Below are 22,546 nucleotides of genomic sequence, written 5' to 3'. Positions count from 1 at the left end.
GATAATGGTAATGATACATTTAATACTAAGATTAAGCGTTCGATACATGGTGTGAATGAAAGATTAAGAAGATGAATACAGATGATGAAATAAAGATTAGAAACGAATACAGAAAGAGTGTCAACGTTTTGACACAGATCCTGAACGGAGGTTATACTTGTCGACGTATGGAAGTAATGGAGAGGAGAGCTTCCCTCTAGGCTTGCTCTTCTGGTAGAAGTGACCTTTGCACAGAGCTTCAACGATGGGGATTGCAAGGATTCTTTGCCGGGAGACTCACCTCTCGGCCTTGTCTCGTAATTATCCCGGATCTACTCTGAAAATCACTTCAGACCAGTCTCTCTCTCTCTCAGATCAGTATATGCACGTCTCTATGTATTCAAGTATATCTTTCAATGAAATTGCAGAAGCTATTTATAGGAGAAGCTTGGCTCTTTGACATTGTGGTCCCCACTTTATCGTTAAGGTATTTCTGGAAATGGTGGAGTGAATATTCCTTCTGTTACACCATCAACCCGTCAGAAATGCACAACTGAAAGTTGTATACATGTCAGAAGCCTCTGCAATTGCGTTGCTCTTTACATTTTCGATCGATCGCTGCATGCGATGTTATTTTTTATTACCGCATGTGGTTGAATTTGCGTTGATCGCTAAGCTTTTGATTGATTATCGCATGCGCCATTATTGCGTTGATCATCTCTTCATTTCTGAATGATGGGCGCAATGCGACGTAGATGCGTTGTTTCTTTTATCTTTGAGCCATTAACGCATGCGGTGACTAATTTCCTGCAAAACTGAAACTCAAACATTCTATTCTACCAACGCAATCGTGTTAGTGGGTGTATTGATGACAATTTATAGTTCTCGTATTTCTTAGCCAATTTCTATACTATCGATGCAACTTGTCTTTCTTTTAGCCACAATATCTAAATAAAACAATATAAATAACTTGTATTTCTACGAGTTATCAGTAGACCTACATCATTCCCAATGAGTAGGATATCATCTACATACAACACTAAGAAGACTACTGAAGTGTTGATGATCTTCTTGTAGACACAAGGTTAATCAACGTTTTGGTCAAAACCATACGACTTGATCGTAGCATCAAATCGTATGTTCCAAGATTGAGACTCCTGTTTCAATCCATAAATGGACCGATTTAGTTTGCAAACATTTTGCTCTTGACCTTGGGCTATAAATCCCTCAGGCTGCACTATATAAATGGTCTCCCCAAGATTGCCATTCAGAAAGGTCGTCTTGACGTCCATTTGCCAGATCTCATAATTATAAAAAGTTGCAATGGACAGGAGGATGCGGATCGACTTTAACATGGCAACAGGCGAGAAAGTCTCCTCATAGTCGACTCCCTCTACTTGGGTATAACCCTTTGCCACAAGTCGAGCCTTGAAGGTCTGTACCTTCCCATCACCAACCCGTTTGCGCTTGTAGATCCATTTACAACCTATAGGGCGAACCCCATCAGGCTGATCTACAAGATCCTATATTGAGTTGAAGAACATCGATTCCATCTCAAGATCCATGGCCTTGACCCATTCATCCCGGTCAACATCCTTCATTGCCTTCTTATAAAACAACGGATCCTCAATGTCACCATCTGCTACCATAGCAAAAATTTTCGTGAAACCCAGATAGCGAACGAGTGGGTTCACAACCCTCCCACTACGTCGAGGTTCCCTCAACACTTGAGGTGGAACCGACCTACTAGATGAACTCCCATCAACAACTCTTGTTGATGTAGTAGGCTCTTCAACAACTCTTGTTGAAGTTTCAGTAGTTTCATTGGAAAGCTCACGTAACACGACTTTGCTTCGTGGACTGTGCTCCATTATATGATCCTACTCTAGGAAAGTAGCGTTTGTTGAAACAAACACCCAATTTTTCATCATATCATAAAAATAACCCCCTTGTGTACCTTTAGGGTAGCCTACAAAAAGGTACAACCTCGACCGTGGTTCCAACTTCTTGAGATTAGCCTCAAGCACATGTGCAGGGCAACCCCAAATACGAAAAATGACGTAAACTAGCTTTACGCCCATTCCACAACTCCAGAGGTGTTTTTGCAACACTCTTGGAGGGAACACAGTTGAGTATGTATATCGTAGTCTCTACTGTGAAACCCCAAAACGAGTCTGGTAAGGAAACGTAACTCATCATCAAAAGAACCATGTCTAACAAGGTCTTATTTCTCCTCTCTGCTACACCATTCTACTGAGGTGTACCTGGTGCTGAGAGTTGGGAAATGATTCTATGTTCTATCAAATAGTCCTGAAATGCGGAGTCCAAAAACTCTCCACCTCGATCTAATCGAAGTGTTTTAATCCGTCTATCCAATGCGTTTTCAACTTCGACCTTGAACTCTTTGAACTTTTCAAAGGATTCAAACTTCCATTACAAAAGATAAATATACCAGTACCTGGGGTAATCATCAGTAAAACTGATAAAATACTCATAGCCATCCCAGGCTCGCATATTCATAGGACCACAAAGGTCAGAATGTACTAACTCAAGAGGCTCTTTGGTTCTAAAACCTTTTCCAGTAAAAGGTCGTTTAGTCATCTTACCCTCAAGGCAAGATTCGCACACAGGTAATGAATTTTCTTCTAACTCACTTAGAAGTCCATTCTTCACCAATCTCTCAATCCTATTGAGATTGATGTGCTCTAAACGTAGATGCCAAATTTGGACATTTTCTTAGTTTCTAGGTTTCAAAATGTTGGACATTGAGACACTATTTTATAACCATTTCACTTTTTGTTTTTGGTTTTTGAAAATTAAGCATATTTTCTCTTCATTTCTTACAATAATTTTCATATTTCTTAAATATAAGGGTAGAATTCTGAGTCAAATTAAGAAAAGAAAAAAGTTTTAAAAATTTACTTTTTTTTATTTTCAAATTTTAGTTTGATTTTTTTTTAACCGTCGGTCAAAAGAACAGAGGAAAAAATTTGGAGGTAGAAGTAGTGGCTGTAGGCTTAATTTTAAAAAACAAAGTGGTTACCTAAGAGATTCTTAATTCTTAAGTTTTGGTTTTGATTCTAACTTGGTGAAAAAAACCAAACTCAAAACTAGGGCAAATGCAATAAATGATTATATTACATATATAATGCTTTATTTAGATAGGAAAAATCGTACCAGAGTGACATAAACTATGAATCTTAGTTGCTTTCTTCAAATGAAAAGCCAGATCTTGCTACTAGAAAATCGAAGGAGCACACAAAGCAAACGAAGGAACTCATCAAGCAATAACATAGTTGTCTGTGTAAGCGGAATCGAGTTTTAAATCATAAGATGACGAAATGACTGCACCAACAAATCAAGTTGAACATATGTTTGATCCACTCTATAAACTAAAAGCGAGATCTTGTAAAACAACCACGCATGTTTTAACCTCTCACAAGAAACAGGGCCAGGCCTTTGGCCAGTTGGTTTATAGAATAAAAATATTTGTAATAATGATAATTGAACCTAAAGTTTATAGAATAAAAATATATTTTGAAATAAAAATTCAAACATAATTTACAAAAAAAATAATAATAAAAGGCCGCTTCAGATCTCACCATCTATAATTTTATTTTTGTTATATATAGAGATTTATTTTTATAGAATAAAAATTCAAACAAGATAATTTAGACTTTAATCAAAATAACAATTGTTAAAGGGCTATTTATCTTTACTTTTGTTGGTTTTTTTCTCTATTTTTCCTCCCATATAGTTTGTTATTTATTCTCCAATTATATTGTTACACGTGGCTCCTCTCTTTTCTTTATATTGGTTGATGTTGTATTCATTCAAGATCAGTGGGAATATACAAACTTTTTTATTCTCTCTGTCTTCCTCTAAAGTCTTTATGGTATTAGAGCTCATGCTCCTTTACCCTGATCATGACGACTGAGGCTTCTTCTTCTTCTCAACTACCGGTGACTGAAACTATTTTTCCCACCACACCCTTCACTCCTCCACTGACATCAATGGCTACTCCTCAGCGAAAAACCCCTATCTATACGGCTAGACCTCTCACTGTGTCGTTCTGACAACCTTCCTTTTTTCAACCCCAATTTCCGAACTCTCAAACCTATCCTCCACCTCCTGCTTATCCTCAGATGCCTCCTCAGGTCCTTTCCTTCTTTACTCCCCCTTTCTCAGCACACCAACCCGTTTCCAATCCCTATTTTCCCAGACCCAACTATCCTAGCTTCTATCTAATGCTGCCTACCCTTCCCCAAACCTTGACGATCAAACTAAATGATACCAATTATCTTCTCTGGAAGACAAAACTTCTAAATGTCGTCATTGTCAATGGGCTCGAAGGCTTCTTGGATGGTCGGGTTCCCTGTCCTCCTCAATTCCTTGATGCCAATCAAACCTAGGTGAGTGATGACTTTACTTACTGGAAAAAGTTAAATAGGTTTTTAATGTGCTGGATCTATTCTTCTCTATCTAAAGAGAAAATGGGCGAAATAATGTCACTGCAAACTGCTCATGAAATTTCAGAGTCTCTTCGTCGTATGTATGATTCTAAAATCACTGCTAGAATTATGGTTCTTAAAGTTAAACTTCATAAGATCAGAAAAGAAGGTCAGACTATTACTCAATACTTATCTCAGATTAAGAAAATTGTTGATAAGTTTTCTGCCATTGGAGAACCTATCTCCTTTAGAGATCATTTAGGTTACATCTTGGAAGGACTTGGTATTGAGTACAATGTTTTTGTAACCTCAATTCAGAATCAGTCTGATGTACCTTCTATTGAAGATGTTCGAAGTTTGTTGTTGGCTTATAAGGCTCTTCTTGAACAACAACCAACTGTTGAACAATTAAATTTGGCCCAAGCTCATTTGGCTAGTTGTTAGGACAAGTGGAAGATTATTGGGGTTGATGCTCTAAATCTTGTAGTGTCCTATAGTTTGCAAATCATGTATAAACAAACTTATATGATTAATAATATATGATATTTGTATTCACTTTGTCTATAAAATATGTGATATTTTAGTTGCATTAACCACAAACTAATAAACTAACATCCAGTATTTGTAATTTAAACATGTATGTGGAGACATACAAGTGGATCATGTTTAAGTGATAACCTAAATGGTCTGTAGTATATAGATAAGGTTGGATACCTTATCCAGCCTTATCCTGGTGACACTATAAGTCTGGTCCGCTTTGTAGGTGTTACAAATGTTGTAAAGTGCTACAAATGATTTGATCATGATCATTTATGTATTAGACATGCGAGCGAGGATATTCTATACAAAGGAGTTTGTATAAGACCGGAGCATGAAATGTTTAGCATTATAACACCGTTCATAATAAAGACTTTCATTTCACCAGTATGACTATAGGTAACATGACCTTAATCCTAAGTGAGTTGTGAACTCCTGTCTGTTGGGGTTGATGCCCTAAATCTCGTAGGGTTATATAGTTTGTAAACATCTGTTATGAGATATTTTATTCACTTCAGTCTATGAAATATGAGATATTTTAGTTGTATTAACCACAAACCAATAAACTAAGATCCCTGGTTATCATTGTAACTTAAGCATGTATGTGGAGACATACAAGTGGATCGTGCTTTAAGTGATAACCTAAATGGTTTGTAGTATATGGATAAAAGAGAGAAACCTTATCCTGGTGACGCTACGTGTAACACCTCAAATTTTGTTAGTAATGTAATTTCAGTAATTTCCTTTGGAATTTTGCACTTTTAAGTGTAACTGCTGGAATTTAATTATTAAAGTTGGAAATTGATGTAAAAAATTAATATCATTTTGAAGGAGGTTAGTTAAATTCTTTTTGGAGTTGGGAATGGCAAGGGAAAGTGGGATTAAAAATAGAATTTGGAAGGGAAAATGATAAAATAATACGAGATAGGATATAATAAAATAAAGTAAAATATTTTATTTTATTTTATTTTATTTTATTTTATTTTATTTTATTTTTTATTATAATTCTTTTTTTTCTTTTCTTTTAAAACCCTCAATCTCTCTCTCTCTCTCCCTTACGCGTACGCCCCCTCCATCACCCCCCACCCCCCATGTTTTCCTTTCTTTGTCCGCACTCCCCTCCCATCCGAGAGCCACCACGTCGAACGCCCTCCTCTCCGTCAGCCTATAGCCAATCGTGAGCCACCTACATGCTGAAGCTCAGCGCCACTTGGGTCGAACTTCGAGCGACCGCCGTGTAAGCTGCCAACACCTCTTCGCTCGATTTTGCCAGCACGTCGCCTTTGATCAGGATGTCCAACACCGTTATAGCGACCTAGCCGCCACGTCCGTATCGTCGTCGCCTTAGCACTGGCACTACTAGTCTTCAGCCGGCGCCCAGCCCGCAGCTCCAGTCGTGTGTCCGTCGCCGCCAGTCACTTCCAGTCACGCCGATCCATCGCCTCCCAGCCCCGTCGTCTTACTCTTCATCAGATCTGTTGGTAAGGTTGTGGCAATCAGTTTAATCTCTTAGCCATTAATGTTGGGTTTCATTATTTCTTATGCACCTTATTGGATGTTGTTTAAAGCTGGTTTGTCAAGGAATTTGAGAGTCAAAAGGAGCGTCGTCGAGGAAAGTTGGAAGTGATCTTCATTCTTTGGGTAAGTTTTTGGATATTTTGGACTTGGGTTTGAAGTTTCGCAGTTATGGTTTGAACTAAAATTGTTTGATTATATTCGTATGTTAGGGCCACTACTTCGAGTTACTGTTTGAGTTGGTAGTCTGATTTTTATCTGTGGAATTTTGGTTTGAAGTAAGTAATCTTACTACTGGAACTATCCACGTGCCAGACACTAGGTGTATGCTTGTAAGACAAATTGATAGTATGACTTATTGGGGTTAATGCCCTAAATTCTCATGTCCTATAGTTTTTAAACAGTTTGTACGAACGCTTGTGATGTATAATATATGATATTTACTTCACTTCTTGATTTTACTCATTTGGATATTTTATTTGCTTTACCACAAACCAATAAACTAAAATCTCTGGTTGTTTGCATGTAACTTAAGCATGTATGTGATGACATACAAATGGATCATGTCTTCAGTGATAACCAAAATGGTCTGTAGTATATGGATATAAAAGGGAAACTTTATCCTAGTAACGTTACGGATGCGGCCCGCTTTGTGGAATAGTTACAAATGTTGTGACTTATCACAAATGGTCTGATCCTGATCATTTTTGTAGAGGACATGCGAGCGAGGACGTCCTATTAAAGAGTTTGTATAAGACCTGATCGCGAAGTGTTAACATCTCATTATATAACACCGTTCATGACAAAGATTTCACTTCACTAAGATGACCATAGATAACATGACCTCAACCCTGAGTGAGTTGGGAACTCCTGCTATTATGGGTGGTCCTTTGATTTGCATGGGTGCGAGTGGCTAGGCCGTCGACTCAAACCTACCACTTTGGGGATTCATCTGATTTGGGAGTTGGGAACTCAGCTACACAAGATGGAATTCATTCCTTTCCCGAAACAGGGGTAAGCAGATAGATAGCTCCCTTAAGGACTTATTCCAGGGCTTGAATGATGTGGCACCACACACCTTCTCATGGCCCAAGAGGTGTTCACACATAGTTGGACTATGTTGTATTGTTTATTAGAGGGATCAGTGGTACTTAAGGAGTGAGATGTAATTACAAGGGCAAAACGGTAAATTGGCCCAACTATACTTACAAGCATCTGTGAAGGGTTATCGTATTTATAATTGGTTATATTCAATGGACATAGAAATATATCAATGGTAAGAAGAGTTCAGCTGTCGGTCTTTAATGGAATGCCTGGCAGCTAACGGATGGTGGATCTCGTGGCTAAAGAGTTTAGTCAGCTATTCACGTTCTATTGGAGTTTTGAGCTATATGTCCATATGTTCCCCTTGGTAACTTGGATAAAAGTTGAGAATCAATTTTTAGGTCAGTTTGAAATGTTCAAATTGACAAGAGGGAGATTGATTATATATGATATAATTGGACTGGTTAATTATATATGATATGATTGACTAAATATATGAGATACATTATTTTAGAGGAAATTGGATATAAATATGATTTATATCATGTAAAGAAGAAAACACTATAGTTGATATATGATATCGAACTATAGGTTAAGAATATAATATGATTATATTTATTATTTTATTAATTGGGCAGTTATGAGATAATTGGCCGATTTTTTCTCCAAATTTGTGCGTTAGTGGGAAGTTCAATTCAGTTCTAGTAACTGAAGAATAAAATGAAAATAATTTTCATTTTTCTAAACATGTATAATCGCTCACAGTGTGATAAGCTTTCTATCGCTTAGTGTTCGAGAGCCTATACAGTAATGCCCGCTTACTAAACAATCACACACCCACGCTTTCCTAAACGATTGCCCACACTTTCCTAAACGATCACTTAGCGCTTGAGCTGAACTAAACAATCGTATAGACGATCGCTTAGCTTTTACTACACGATCGTGTACCCCGCACTAAACGATCGAGCACTCGACTATACGATAGTCTTTCCTTTCTCCCACTTGCTTGATCATAGTACACGATAGCCTTTCCTCCTCCCCTCTACCAATTCCATCAAGGTCCACCCTTTGGATTCTCACTCCGAGAATACTAAGGGCTCCGAATGGTGGTATCGTCCTCATTGCCTGTAGTTCATGCAAAGCTGTTCGTGTAGACGACCGAGGTGTTGCTAAGCGATTACTTGCTGGACTAGCAAGGGCAAGAGAAGTTTGTGAAGGAAATTGTGCATGAGGATTTCCATGAGCAGCGGAAAGATCATTCCAAATTACAATCATGTATGAACTTTACAAATTACAGTCATAAAATGATACATATGGTTATGCATTCATTAGAGAAATTATAGCATGAAAATACAAATGATCAAAAAGAAATTTTACACACATTTGTAGACTCATCGCCTAGCTTCTTGATCACGAACGCTTGAACACAATAACCTCGAACGCTTGTCCAACATGACTTCTACACAGCACAAACACCGCGCACTCGAACTCAGCGATCGCCTCGATCACGAACACCTCAACAGCACGAACAGCTTCCACAGAACCTCGACGGCATCGAGTTGAGTATGACACCACCAAGAAGGCTACCTTGGTATTCTTAGTGTGAGAATCCATATGGTGGGCTCTGTGTGGACTTGGTTTGAGGCAGAAGATAGAGGAAATAATAATCGTGTAAACGATTGAGCAAGTGGGAGAAGGCTGAACCTATCGTCTAGGTTGATGCCCAATCGTTTAGTAAAACCTAAGCGATCGTCTAGAGAAAGTTAAGAGATCGTTTAGTTCATCGCTTAGCTGCGTGTCTGTCGCCTAGAAACACTACACGATCGTTTACCTTTGGCAAGCTGTCACTTAGTAAATCCTATTTACTTGACAACTTCCGTGAGATTATTTTTCGAGAGAAAAAATCTCAAAATCAATTTTTTCAACATTGTAAAAACTTACTAAAATTAGAAAAACAATTTTCCTTTTATCTCATGGTTATCATGAAACCACTAATAACCTCCCACTCAATTGGTTGTTAGAGAAAAAGAATTAATTATTCAATAATTAATATTATTATAAATATAAATGATAACCAACTTATCATACTATATTTATAACCTATAGTTTGAATATTTCATCTCATGAAACATATAAACCATAGCCCTTTTTCTATTCAATGGCACTTAATGTAAATCTCATTTACATTAATTCTCCACTAGATGTATCTCATACATCATACCGATCATATCATATATAATCAAAATGCCTCTTGTCAATTTGAACATTTCAACCAAGAACTGGTCATTAACTAAATCCATTGAGCTACGAAGGAGACCTTATGGACTTGTAGCTCGAAGCTCCAACGGTACGTGAATAGTTGACAAAACTCTTTAGTCACGGGATCCACCATTCGTTAACTGTCAGGCACTCCATTAAAGACCGACAGTCAAACTCTCCTTACTACAGATATATTATGTGTCCATCTTAACCAATCAACAGTGCGGAAACCCTTCATAGATCGCTCGTAAGTACAGCTCGGCCAATAATCGTTATGTCTCTGTAGTTACATCTAACTTCTTAAGTACCATTGATCCCTCTAATGAACATAAGTCATAGTCCTACTATGACTGAGTCCTCTCTTCCAAAGTGAAGTTGTGATCACTATGTTCAAGCCCCAGAATCAGCACTTAGGGGAGCAATCTCTCTACTTATCCCTGCTTCGAGAAAAAAGTGAATTCCATCTTGTGGATTGAATTCCTAGCTCCTAGATCAGACAAGTCCCCAAAAAGGTAGGCATGTTGAATTGACAATCTAGCCACTCTCACCTATACTAATCAAAGGACCGCCCTCAAAGGCAAGAGTTTCCAAAACACTCAGGATTGAGGTCGTGTCACATATGGTCGTTTAGGTGAGATGTAAGTCTCTAGTATCAATGGCGTTATACAGAGAGTCTAATCATCTCGTAGTCCGGTCTTATACAAACTCTTTGTATAGGACACTCCGCTCGTACATCTCCACATGAATGGTCAGGATCTACCATTTGTAGTAATTTACAACACTTGCAAACCTCTACAAAGCGGGTCGTATCCGTAGTGTGACCAGGATCAGGTATCCCACCTTAATCCTTATACTACAGACCTATTTAGATTATCACTTAAGGCGTGATCCACTTGTATATCACATATACATGCTTAAGTTTACATAAAATAACCAATGAGTTTTGTTTATTGGATAAGAGTAAAGGCTAGAATGAAATAACATTTATTTTATTCATCAAACAATGTGTATCATTACAAACAACGAGACTCTGGACCACTTTAATCCTTATACTACAGACCTATTTAGATTATCACTTAAGGCATGATCTACTTGTATATCGCATATACATGCTTAAGTTTATATAAGATAACCAATGAGCTTTATTTATTGGATATGAGTAAATGCCAGAATGAAATAACATTTATTTTATTCATCAAACAATGTGTATCATTACAAACAACGAGACTCCGGAAGAATTAGAACATCAATCCCAACAATCTTCCACTTGTCCTAATGACTCGAGAGACTAATGTACAATATAATATAAAATATGTACAATATATATATAAACTAAATAATATAGGCTCTTTGTAGTGATAAATAGATTTTAATGTTTATATTAAAACTTTTTATTCTGATTACTTTACTTTACTTAATGGAAAAATTATTTTAAATTACAAAACTGCTGAACAAAATATCATAATCTATCTGCAATAAATTGTGATACACCGTGATAGACTACTATCTTACTATCTGTGCCTATCATGACACAAATAGACATAGATAGTAGTCTATCGAGGTCTATCATGATCTGTCGTAGATAAGTAGTAAAATTTACTATATTTGTAAATATTCTGGTTCATTTTGCTATATTTGAAATCAACCCTACTTAATAAATCAGTTTTCAATCATTTTATAAATTCAAATTTATATTTTAATTAAATAAATTTAAAATATAATTTTAGTCGCTAACACAATCATATATAACTTTGGTAGTTAACATAGTCGTATATCAGTTGAGCTATGTTCACTTTGACTATATTATATATATCGAAGATGCATATAATATCTATCATATTTATATGACCTTGTGTCCCCCTACATGAAATTTTGAGTCAAAATTTAAGGACTAGATGTGTAACAGTTAAAATCTAGGAACCAAATAAAAATTAGACCCAAAACTTAGGGACCAAAATATATTTTTCATATGCTTTTTTATCGTCTCAATTTGTGATCACAAATTGTTAAGATTTAGAAGTTGAATTATATTATTATTATTATAGGGAAAATACATTGTTGGTACTTAAATTTCACACTTTTAGCATCTAATGAAATAGGCACTTTTGTTTTTAACATTAATGTCTATTAACTAATTTAAATTAATTATGAAATGAAATTTTAGAATTCATTTTAATACTGACGAAGTATAGTGAACCTTAAATAAGTATGATTCTTATAATTCATTTAGATTAATGTCTAAATGTGAGTATTTAGTTAAAAATGTAAAAAATAAAAAATAAATATCTTGAAACCTTGAACCAAAACTGAAACAAAAAATAAATCTCAAGGGTCTTTTGAAATCTAAGGACTAATTAATTAAAATTGGACTCAAAACTTATAACTAAAAGTGTAACATTTTGAAATCTATGGACTAAATGAAAACTAGACTTATAACCTAAGTACCAAATATATTTTTCTCCCTATAATAAAAAAAAATATTTTTCATTGACTAGATTATGGAAAATACCCCTTAACTTTGTCCTTTGTGTCACTTTCAAAATTTTCAATAATATCTTTAAACTTTTGGGGCATTTGAGGCAGACTATCATAAGATTACAATAATTTCTCATTGCTACAGTAAATACTATTTTGTACTTCCCAATTAACTACACTATTTTAAAACCTCCATTTGGTATAATTTTTACTATTTACCACAGTTTTTACTATTTTACATTGATCATTTTTTTTTAATTATTTGTTACAATGTTTACTGTTTTCTTTTCAAACTAATATAGTTTACACTTCAAACACATATTACCATAATCCAAACTAAAATAATCTACACCTCAAACATTAACTATTATAACCAAACTATAATAACTTTGGACTATAATAACCAATTTCTTGCCTCAAATGCTTCATAAAAGAAAAAAAACTCTTGCCATTAGGACTATAATAACCAACTATCAAAAATACCATTAATTTTTAAAAAAAAATAAAAATACCCTCATCATTGGTATATGGATAAAAATCGTTAATTGCTCCTTTCAAAAATGTTTCTAAACTTTCAAGAGTTTGATTCATACTCTTAATATCTTCCAAACTAATAATAATAATAATAATAAAAGGTCCTCCTACTGATAGTACTGTCAATTTCTTTAAAATTATCTTAAATTGAAAAAGAATTAACTTTAAAACAAATTATATAGATATCCACATTTTTTTCATATAGATTCTCTCATTTAAAAATAAAAAAAATTCATTAAAACTCGGCAAAAAGTTGAATAGCCAAATACAAAAAGATTCGATAAAATGATTATCCAAATCTCAATGTGTTTTTAGTTTTAAATGACTTCGACTTATTAACGCGCACTCAACTATTAATGTGCAACTTTGTTAGAATATTGAAATCTTAAAAGGAAAACACAAATATGTAAAGTAAGAAAATATTGAACGAGAGAGAAAACCAACAAAAATAGAGAAGTGTTTCACCCATGATTTAAAATTTCCATGGAAATCTCGAAATTTCGAGATTTCGAGGGGTTCGAAATGTAGATGAGTGAAATTTTCGTTTTCTCCAATTTTCGATAAAATTTTGAGACTTCTTTTAATTTCTAGAAAATTTCGAGAATATTTCCAGAATTTGTTCATTTTATTCTTCCCTCATTTCGATGAAAGTTCAAGATTTTAAAAAAATTTAGAAAATTTGACAATTTTTTAAATTAGTTAAGTTAGCTTAGTTCAAAATTTTCAAATTTATGGTCTATAAATTTATAGTTTCCCGTGTCAAATGTCATTTTCGATAAAGATCTGTTTTTAGACCTACTACTTTTTCTAATTTCCATCTTTTCTCAAGTTTTTAGTTTTATTATCAACTCAAAACTTTCATTTCTAAAAAAAATAATTGGAAAAAACACAAGAATCTATGTTTATTTTTAACTTTTCACATGATTTTACTTCGAAAGTTAAATTGATATAAGTTTTTTTTTTCTTTCACCATCTAAAATTTTCATGGTTTTTATATCATTTTACTTGAAAAATATTTCTAAATTTTATATTATGTTAGTAATTATTTTTCCATTTTTTAAAATTTCTATTCTGGCATAACATTTACTCAGACATTTATAACAGATATCTCAATATTGTGTTACTTAAAAAATAATGATAAAAATGATCAATTATAATCTAAGTAAACCTTAATCAAAGTTTCATTAACCAAGTATAACAATTTTTATCCACATCAATTCCAATAAATTGTTCTGAAATTTCCATAAAAACGGAGCTTCGATATTTCCAGATTGGTATTCCAACCTTGGTTTCACTGTAGATTGAAGCAGAAGACTGGAGAAATGGACGATAAGAACATTTTTTTCATACGAAGTACTAATACAACTCAAGTGCAAATGTATTTTTGTAAAAGAGTATATCATCGATTCCTATCCAAAACAAACAGTAAAAGTTTTTCCTTTCTTTGAAGTTTGATACTATTGAAACTCGAAAATCCCAATTGAAATCAGAAGCATTTACGACTGAGCATTTCTGAACACTTTTAGTATTTCAATTTTCCATTACAGATTTAGATGTTAACGACGACATTCGATAGGAATGGAAGAAGAGGAATTTTACAAAATCTACTCGAAGGTGGTAAGGGTAAAAGAGATTATTATTCATACAATACAAGAGAAGAAGATGAGCCCTAGGCCGCCGAAACACTCACAAGTCCGACATCGTATCGTATAGTATCGTCAATCGGAAGGCTTCTTGGACGACGGAAACAAATGCCTCCACAAGTAGCGGCCGCTGGCCATGTCCACCACCGTCCAGAACCCCGAAGACACCTGTTCAAACATACCACAATCGTTCCATTCAGACACAAACAAAGAAAAAGGAAATGCAAGATTCCGATGAAGAACAATTACAAGAACCTCGGAGGAGGACGACGAATCGGAGTTCAATTCCTTGGAGTTATCGTCGGAATTATCGCCGGCCACGAAATCTTGAGGAGGAGATTTGAGGTTACGGAGAAGGAAGAAGCCGGCAAGTGTCGCTGAGAGAAATATGAGAATAAATCTCAGCGGACACATATCTTTTTTCTTCCAATTATTATTCTTTCTCTAACCTCTGGATCTGAATTAAGGGAGAGAATTTAGGCACAGGGAAAGGGAAGAAATGATTGTTAGGGTAAATCAACGAGTGAAGTGAAGGAATTGTCAAAATTGGGGAATTTGGAGGTTGCTTGCTTTTCCACCTAACCTAACCACTCATTTTTTATTATTTCTTATGACTAAAATGAAAGGGATGCCAAGACAAATGATATTAATAATCAGATAAGGTTAAAGATTTGGTTAGTGATAACCCACAATGCCACAAGCAAAATATTTTATTGCAAAATACACAAATAAATAAAAGTAGTAGGATATTATAATGGTGGCTGGCTGCTATAATAATCAATAATGGATGAAAAAAAAGAATGAGTTAAAACACCATTCTCATCGTATTTTCATTTCATGACTAAACATGTATTGCAATATTCAACGTAAAATATAATATAGAATTATTTTCAAATAAAAAATAATAATCATTAATAAACAACGATAGACATCTATCACGGATAATAAACAAGTAATGGAGACTAAATTTACGATTGAATAAATTTATCTAAAATGATATTTCAATCTAAAAAATAATATAATGAAAATAAGGAATCAGCAGCCATGTGTAATAAGGAATAGAGGAATAGTGGCTTACGTTCAATGGAGTTGAAAAGTCAAAAATCGTCCACCAACTCAACTCAACAATCAATGTCATCATCCATTTATGAGGGGCAATGCATGGAGTCGGAAATTTGCAAATCAAGTTATAAAATAAAGACCCTCTAATACATCATAGACATTCACTCCAAACACTACTATATAGAGGGCAAACATGTAAAACATAATTTCCAATTAAAATTATCAGACATTAGATTCCATGACCAAAATGAGGCTAACTCATTCAGTATATATTAGTAACCAAGAGATGATCTGTGATTTAAAATTCCATAAATGCTGGCTCGGTATAGATGGGTATTGTAAAACCATCACATACATGGGCAAAAAGGGGACAAATAAACAAAGTTTAGGGATTGTGAAAACACCGCAAGCCAGTTGGTAATATTCCAAAACAGCCAAGGCAAGAAACAAGGGCAGCAAGATTGACCCTTTTGAACCCATTTGATCCTGTGGAATATTCATCTTCACATCTTTGAATTGTAACTCAAAAAAGACGATGCCTCGTATTTCTTTCAGCTTATGCCGGCCCAAATTCTGTATTACTCAATTTGAGCCAAATTGTAGCAGGGACTTCATTGTATTTCCAAGTTGACTACCAAACTTAGCTGATCGCAAGAAGCTTTATGATTATTTTGCTTAGCTATAATTAACCTTGTCATAAAAAAGGCACCTCTCACCTAGACTTTAGCAAACCGAGCGATTTTAGCCAAAACCGTTCTTAAACTACGGATGCCAGCTCCTGATTTTGAACTAACCATCATCTGATATGATAAACCACACAGTCAGATCTATTAGATCTCTCATTTTACTTTAGGAAAGTCATGAGAAAAATTAACTCAAACAATGTTCTTCATACCAGAGGTTGGACAATTGACTTGTTTGCCTTGAGTCTCTGAAAAAATGTCGTTACCAATAATTGTTAGTCTCAAAAGAAGAAAGGAAGAAAGAAAGAAACAAATGATGATTTAAGAACAAATATTATAGTCGTATGGGGCGTTAAAAACCTCTTCAATTTGCATTGCTCTACGTGCTACATCCATTGGGAAGACCACATCAGTCTTTGTCAATACAATTTGGTATTTCGTTTGAGATCTATCACAGTGAATTCATAAGCTTCAATACATCATACTTCCAATGAAAACTTACTCATATAACAAATTATATATAAAGTTAAGTGCAAGAATTTGCATTAGCTGTAAGTTTGGTACCTTTCCATCAAATTAATGAGCTCTTGATCCCTTGGTTTCATCCCCCATTTTGTATCAACAAGTAAGCATACCCGTCTAAGACCAACTCTTGTTGAAACATACTCTTTTACCTAGATATATAAGTAAACAGTCAACTAGATAAAACTAACCCCAAAACCTAAAAGGAAACAAAATGCACTTCATAATTAAACAATACATCTAAACTTCTACATGTTATAAGCAGTCCTTTCTTCCCTTTGTGTAACACTGTTAGTTTACACTTCAATAGCTAAGAAACTATTAAGGGGAGTTTAAAGTAATATCTGAAATTTTCAAAAAAAAAAAAAAAAAATGCTATCATAAAGAGTCAGTTTTTTGGGCAGGCCAACTTAGAATTGAAATTCTTACCAACTCCTCCCAAGCATCCTTAACTTCCTCTTTTGCATAAGCAAAGCCATATCCAGGTAAATCCACCAAAGATAGCTTTGATCCCAGATTAAAAAAATTGATGGTCTGTACTTAAGCAAATATTGTCAAATGTTAATAGACATATCCAACACAAGATGTAGCCAGAATTACAGACGTCAGCACCTGAGTAAGACCAGGTTTGTCAGATGTCCGTACAACACCCCATTGTCTTGTAAGGGCATTAAGCAGTGATGACTTTCCAACATTTGATCTTCCTAGCATGAAGAAAGATTTAAGGCAACATCAAAAAGTCTTCCAAGGAACTAATGTCCAAACAAAAAATTCAAAAATATTCTAGCAAACCAAGCATCTAAGAAAATTTTAAAATATTGCATAAGAACTATATAGTAACACCCCCAGACCAGAACCAGGCAAAGGCATGGTTAAAGGGGTTGGAAAAACAGATTCATTAACCAAAAGTAAAGCAATTTTGCTATTGAGAAAAATACTTTTTTCTATAAGAACCCATTTTATTAACGTATGAAATATATCCAAAGAGATATAAAAGGATTCAAAGGGTGTACAAAAGATGTTTCCAATTAGCAACAAGGAAGTTTAAATTGAAATCGTTTAGAGGATGTAAATTTTTACACCCGAAAACAGCATTGTAAATAGCCAACTCTAAGACTTCTTTGGGGGGATCTTTCACAATTCTTGAAGATTTTCTTTTCTAAAAAAACAATTCTTGAAGTTCTTGCATTCCTCTCATCCCAAAGTTTGGACAATACCGCACAAAATCGCTTGTCACTTTAAAAGGGTGAAAAAGAAAAGGTGGAATTGTGTTTCGTTACTATCCTTGCAGAGGCAGCACCATGATGAGGAAAGATTAATCCACGGGCATGTTCTTTGAAGTCTAACCATAGAATTAAAGACAAGAATGACTAATTTCCCATAATAGGAATTTGTTCCTTTTAGGACAAGCGAGCTTCCATAAATTATCCTACAAGTCCTTTTGGGCAGAAGGTCCAACAGAAGGCCAATGGTTCATGAGGGACTTGGTGGACCAAAGATCACCGCTTTCAAGTTTCCAAGGCCAAAAAACTGGGAGCAGTAAGCTGGTGATAGAATTGGTATTAGAGGAATATTAGGGGTATATTAGTAATTAGATAAGGAGTTTGTTAGGGAAGTTGGTTATAAATAGAGAGGAGCGGGATGGAGAAGGTAAGCAATATTTTGGAATATGAATTAGGGCTTGAGAGTTATCTCAAGATTGGGAGGGTCCAAGTACCTCGAACACTTAGTTTATCTTGTATTTCCGTTATCTTTTATATTTCAATATATCCGGGTTCTATCAGCTGGATGCTAGGGACGTGGTGTGTAACACTGGCCCATTTGTTAATCTCATCATCTTTGAGGAATGTTCTGAAGTTTATGGCCCAAGAGCTTGTTGATTGGTTACATACCTCTTCAACTGGGCAGATTTGGACTCGACAATGGCAAAGAGATGAGGAAAGCATTGGTTAAGGGGGCCAGAACCAATCCATAAATCAGACCAAAAAGCCATGGAAGAGTTATTACTAACTCTACAAAGAGTGTTGTTGCCGTTGTTGGATGGTTATTATTATTATTATTATTTTATCAAAATGACGACCTAAATATCGCCTGGACAAAATTCCTCCAAAGAACCTCTTTTTCTTGACTAAAATGCCAAATCCATTTAGCCAAAAGACCTTTTTAGTAGCTAAGTTTTGAATATAGTTTTCATTCGGTCCTCAAAATGTATATTTCTACATAAAGATTTGAGTATAGCTTCCATTTAACCCCTAAATTTCAAAATATTACATTCTAACCCTTAAGTTTGAATTAGTTTTCATATTTTCCTAGTTTCAAGTGTAAAATCTTGAAACCTAGGACCAAATGGAAAATAAACTCAAAATTGTTGTAAAAATGTAATATTCCACATGAAAACTAAGCCCAAAACTCAAAGATAAAAGTGCAACATTTCAAAACCTAAGGACCCAATGGAAACCAGGACCAAAAAGATATTCCTTTTCTTAATGTTTTTCTTGCATGCCTATGCAGAAGGGTTGTGGGGAGGAGCAAAACCTTCATTTTTTCAGGCGAAATACTAGCTAATTCATAATATCAGTGGACTTCAACATCTCATATAAGTGAAAGGAAAATAGAGTAACAGATATATCAAATATTATTGGAAACAACTACAAATTTTAATTAAATTTGCAACTACTAGTTAATGTATCGAGACTTTGAGATAGAGCTAGGCATGAGCAAAACTTTAAATGCGTACCAGCAAATGCAATCTCTGGCACATCAGGAGGTGGAAAAGATGATGAAGCTTTTGCAGCAGCAAAGAAGGTCAACTTATTCCTGAATATCTGCGCATTACAATTAGTTTCCACAAGGAAATTGACAGGATTGGGGAAAGAACAAAAGGTTAACATTTTTGTTACATAAATATCAAATGCACACATTTTCTTCAATTCTTTCTCTCTCAGCACTGTTAGAAAAGGGGATATTATCCAAAGGGGCAGTGAGATCGGTGTTGTAGCCTGCTCTTTTAATCTCAATCATGCGCCTACGGCCCAAAAACTGTTAACAACATAATAAATAATCATAAATGGAACGACACATGAAACGCTAATAGAATACCTATAAAGCAAAACAGATAACAACACATAGCTATGCAAATTACATTCTCTTCTACGAATGAAATGATGGATTTACTAGGTTGTATGGCTCGAAACTGAGCATTTTTTGATATCTCATCTTTTTTCTCTGAGTTTGCTTTCTCCTGCCCGGCATTTTCTGGAATTAAAGGAAGAGCCTCTAAGGAAAGGGAAAAAATGAACTCATATAGGAATTCAAGCGAACAGAAACAACATAATATATCATTAAGCTTAGCCTATCAAAAAATAAAGTAGTACGGTTACAGCCTAGAATATCAATCCAATTGGTAGGAAACTGAGACATGGGTATTAACTCACCATCAGTTATTATCCCATCATCCAGCCGCTTATTAGAGGGATCGTATGGACCTCTATGAATTACCAACTTCCTCCTTTTTGGTTGATGTTGATCAATTAGGAGCTCTGGATCACCATTTTCACTCCTTTTCTTGGAATCTCTTTTCTTGGCAGGATCTGAATGAGTTACACGCCATGATTTTTTCTCAGTAGAATCCAATGTCTTGCTCGAATCCTTGGTGTTTTTGGAATGTGTCTTCCTTACATATTCCACATTGTGGTCTTTTTCCCCTCTACTCTTCCTTTTATCATAGAATACTTTCGAACTTCTTACCCCATTATCTTGCTTTTTAAGAGACTGGTTTGAAGTCTTAGAAGCCAAAACTGTAGGCATTCCAACAACTTCATCATCCTGTCGTCTTCTCGAAAGAGATTTCCTCTTGAATTTCATAACATCAGTGAATGAATTGACCTTCATATCACTATTTCGGCCACCATATATTCTGTGTCTTTTAACATTATCAGTTGCAGGCTTCAGTTTCCCCCTCCGAGCAGCTTTTTCAACACTATCTCCTGTGCTTCTATCAAAGTTCTTCGAACTCTTGGATTTTCCAACTGCAAGTTTGAGTTTCTTCTTGAGCCTAAGCCCGGAGCTGGGCTCTTCGGACATTATCAAGCAGTTTTCTACAATCCTGAACCTAAATTAGCAAACAGAAATTCTGTTCTATACACAGGGGAATTGGGATTCTTGAATATGATATTTACTTTGAAGAGCTATATTGAATATGCCATATAAGAGGTGGAAGAAAGCAAAAAAAAATCCATGGTTTCAGAGAGTTTAACCCAAATAATTTTTTTTAAAAAAAAAAAAAAATAATAAAAAACATGCATTTAACAATGCTAAGAAGAAAGAAATACCTTGGCCTTCTGGCCCTTTGTTCACCAGAATCGTTCGCCTTCTCCTTCTTCGTCGTCCTCAATGTAATCGTCCTTGAGTTTCAAGTTGTTCGTCGTCCTCTCTCATTCATTTGGCCTTTCCAGTCGTGGGCCCAATGTAATCTGCAGCCCAAAACTATTAGAAAAAAACGAAAAAAAGAAGAAAACCCTAAAATTCAGAATCTATTATGAATATTATAATAATAAATTGCTTAGTGTCCTAAAACCATGTGTGACTCTTGTTCATGTGCCTTGTAATTATTGTTTGGTGTCCATGTAAGTCCACATCTACTTACCACTTTGCCTGTAAAGAGTGACATTTTATGGATCTTAAAATTACACATATATTTGTGAGAATTCCACTCATTTACTTATTATCTAATTTTATAATTTTAGTTATTTTATGTTTTTAATTATTTGATTATATATTATATTATTTTTCTCCATATACATGTTTCTAATGTGCTCCTCAATTTGACAACATGTTATCAACACGAGCTCCTACCAGTTTTCCTGCCAAAGGTAGGTCCTAAAGGTATACCGATTTTTTCGTCTTCATTATAATTAATAAATTTAATGTTATTTTACATATTCAATATCTATTAAATTTCTAACATAAGTACAATATTTTATGATAGTGTTGTCATGACAAATCTCACAAAATTATAATTTGTCGCACTTTGATATTAACAACAATAATTATTGGCCATGGGTACTTGGTGCCGAATGATGCCGAAATTCACCTAAATGCTATGAACTTATGAGAAATAATTAAAGAAGAAAATACGGCATCCAGTCAGAACAAAGCAAAAACTATGATTTTTCTTCATTATCATATCCACGAGGGATTGAAAATTGAGTATTTTACAATAAAAGATCCTTGTATCTTGTGAAAAAAATTGAAAGAGAAGTGTGATCATACAAAAATAGTTATTCTTCCCAAAGTTTGTTATGAGGGGATGCACTCGAGGCTACAGAATTTCAAATCAGTAAGTGATTACAACTATGCATTATTTAAAATCAATTCAAAATTATTGTTATGCGGAGAAAAAATTATGATGCTGATATGTTAAATAAGACATTTTCTGCATTTCAAGTCTCGAATATACTCCTGCAGCAACAATATCGAGGGAAATGTTTTAAACAGTATTTTGAATTAATTTCATGTCTTCTCATAGCCGAAATAAATAACAAGTTATTGATGAAAAATCATGAATCTCGACCAACTGGAACGACACCACTCCCTGAACTGAATGCTATGAATTTTAATAATAATCGTGGTCAAGGTCATGACCGTGGCAGATGAAGAAATAATTATTATTTTCGTGATAGTCATTCTAATCGTTCAAATTTAAAATGAACCACACAAAATAATGACCACAAAGGAAAAGCTCCACAAGATAAGAGTTCAAAAAGTGTTGAAAATAAATGCTTCCAATGCGGAATGATTGGACACTAGTCACGTATTTGTCGTACATCAAAACACTCAGTTG

General features: G+C 34.8%; 2 protein-coding genes and 1 long non-coding RNA gene across 6 annotated transcripts; 1 reads left to right on the top strand and 2 right to left on the bottom strand.

Annotated features, from left to right (window-relative positions):
- The first annotated feature begins 3,826 nt into the window (after positions 1-3,826).
- LOC150037595 (uncharacterized) lies at positions 3,827-6,938 on the top strand. The gene is made up of 2 exons (XR_016527693.1): positions 3,827-6,448; positions 6,536-6,938. It is a non-coding gene; the product is annotated as an uncharacterized LOC150037595 (long non-coding RNA).
- Positions 6,939-14,512: 7,574 nt separating this feature from the next.
- LOC120071167 (uncharacterized) lies at positions 14,513-14,851 on the bottom strand. The gene has a single exon (XM_039023273.1). It carries the CDS (start codon positions 14,849-14,851, stop codon positions 14,513-14,515), a length of 339 nt encoding a protein of 112 aa, XP_038879201.1.
- Positions 14,852-15,738: 887 nt separating this feature from the next.
- LOC120071244 (P-loop containing nucleoside triphosphate hydrolases superfamily protein) lies at positions 15,739-21,224 on the bottom strand. Of its 4 annotated transcripts, XM_039023403.2 has the most exons (12): positions 21,036-21,224; positions 20,139-20,801; positions 19,847-19,959; positions 19,624-19,743; positions 19,442-19,529; positions 17,317-17,408; positions 17,134-17,238; positions 16,747-16,856; positions 16,543-16,630; positions 16,395-16,430; positions 16,216-16,299; positions 15,739-16,143 (listed from the first exon to the last, which is right to left on the bottom strand). In XM_039023403.2, the coding sequence occupies exons 2-11, from the start codon at positions 20,785-20,787 to the stop codon at positions 16,216-16,218; spliced, it is 1,485 nt and encodes a 494-aa protein (XP_038879331.1). In that variant the 5' UTR covers positions 20,788-20,801; positions 21,036-21,224; the 3' UTR covers positions 15,739-16,143. The 4 variants fall into 4 exon arrangements, with proteins under 4 accessions (XP_038879331.1, XP_038879328.1, XP_038879329.1 ...); XM_039023400.2 differs by having other exon boundaries at positions 15,739-16,299; XM_039023401.2 differs by having other exon boundaries at positions 15,739-16,299; positions 20,139-20,809; positions 21,036-21,189.
- Positions 21,225-22,546: the final 1,322 nt, after the last annotated feature.

Source organism: Benincasa hispida, chromosome 2 (assembly GCF_027475165.1).
Source record: "Benincasa hispida cultivar pf3 chromosome 2, pf3_genome.v1.1, whole genome shotgun sequence".
In the NCBI taxonomy this organism is placed as follows: Eukaryota; Viridiplantae; Streptophyta; class Magnoliopsida; order Cucurbitales; family Cucurbitaceae; genus Benincasa; species Benincasa hispida.
Note: the sequence above shows the minus strand (reverse complement) of the source record. Positions and strands in the feature narration are given on the sequence as shown.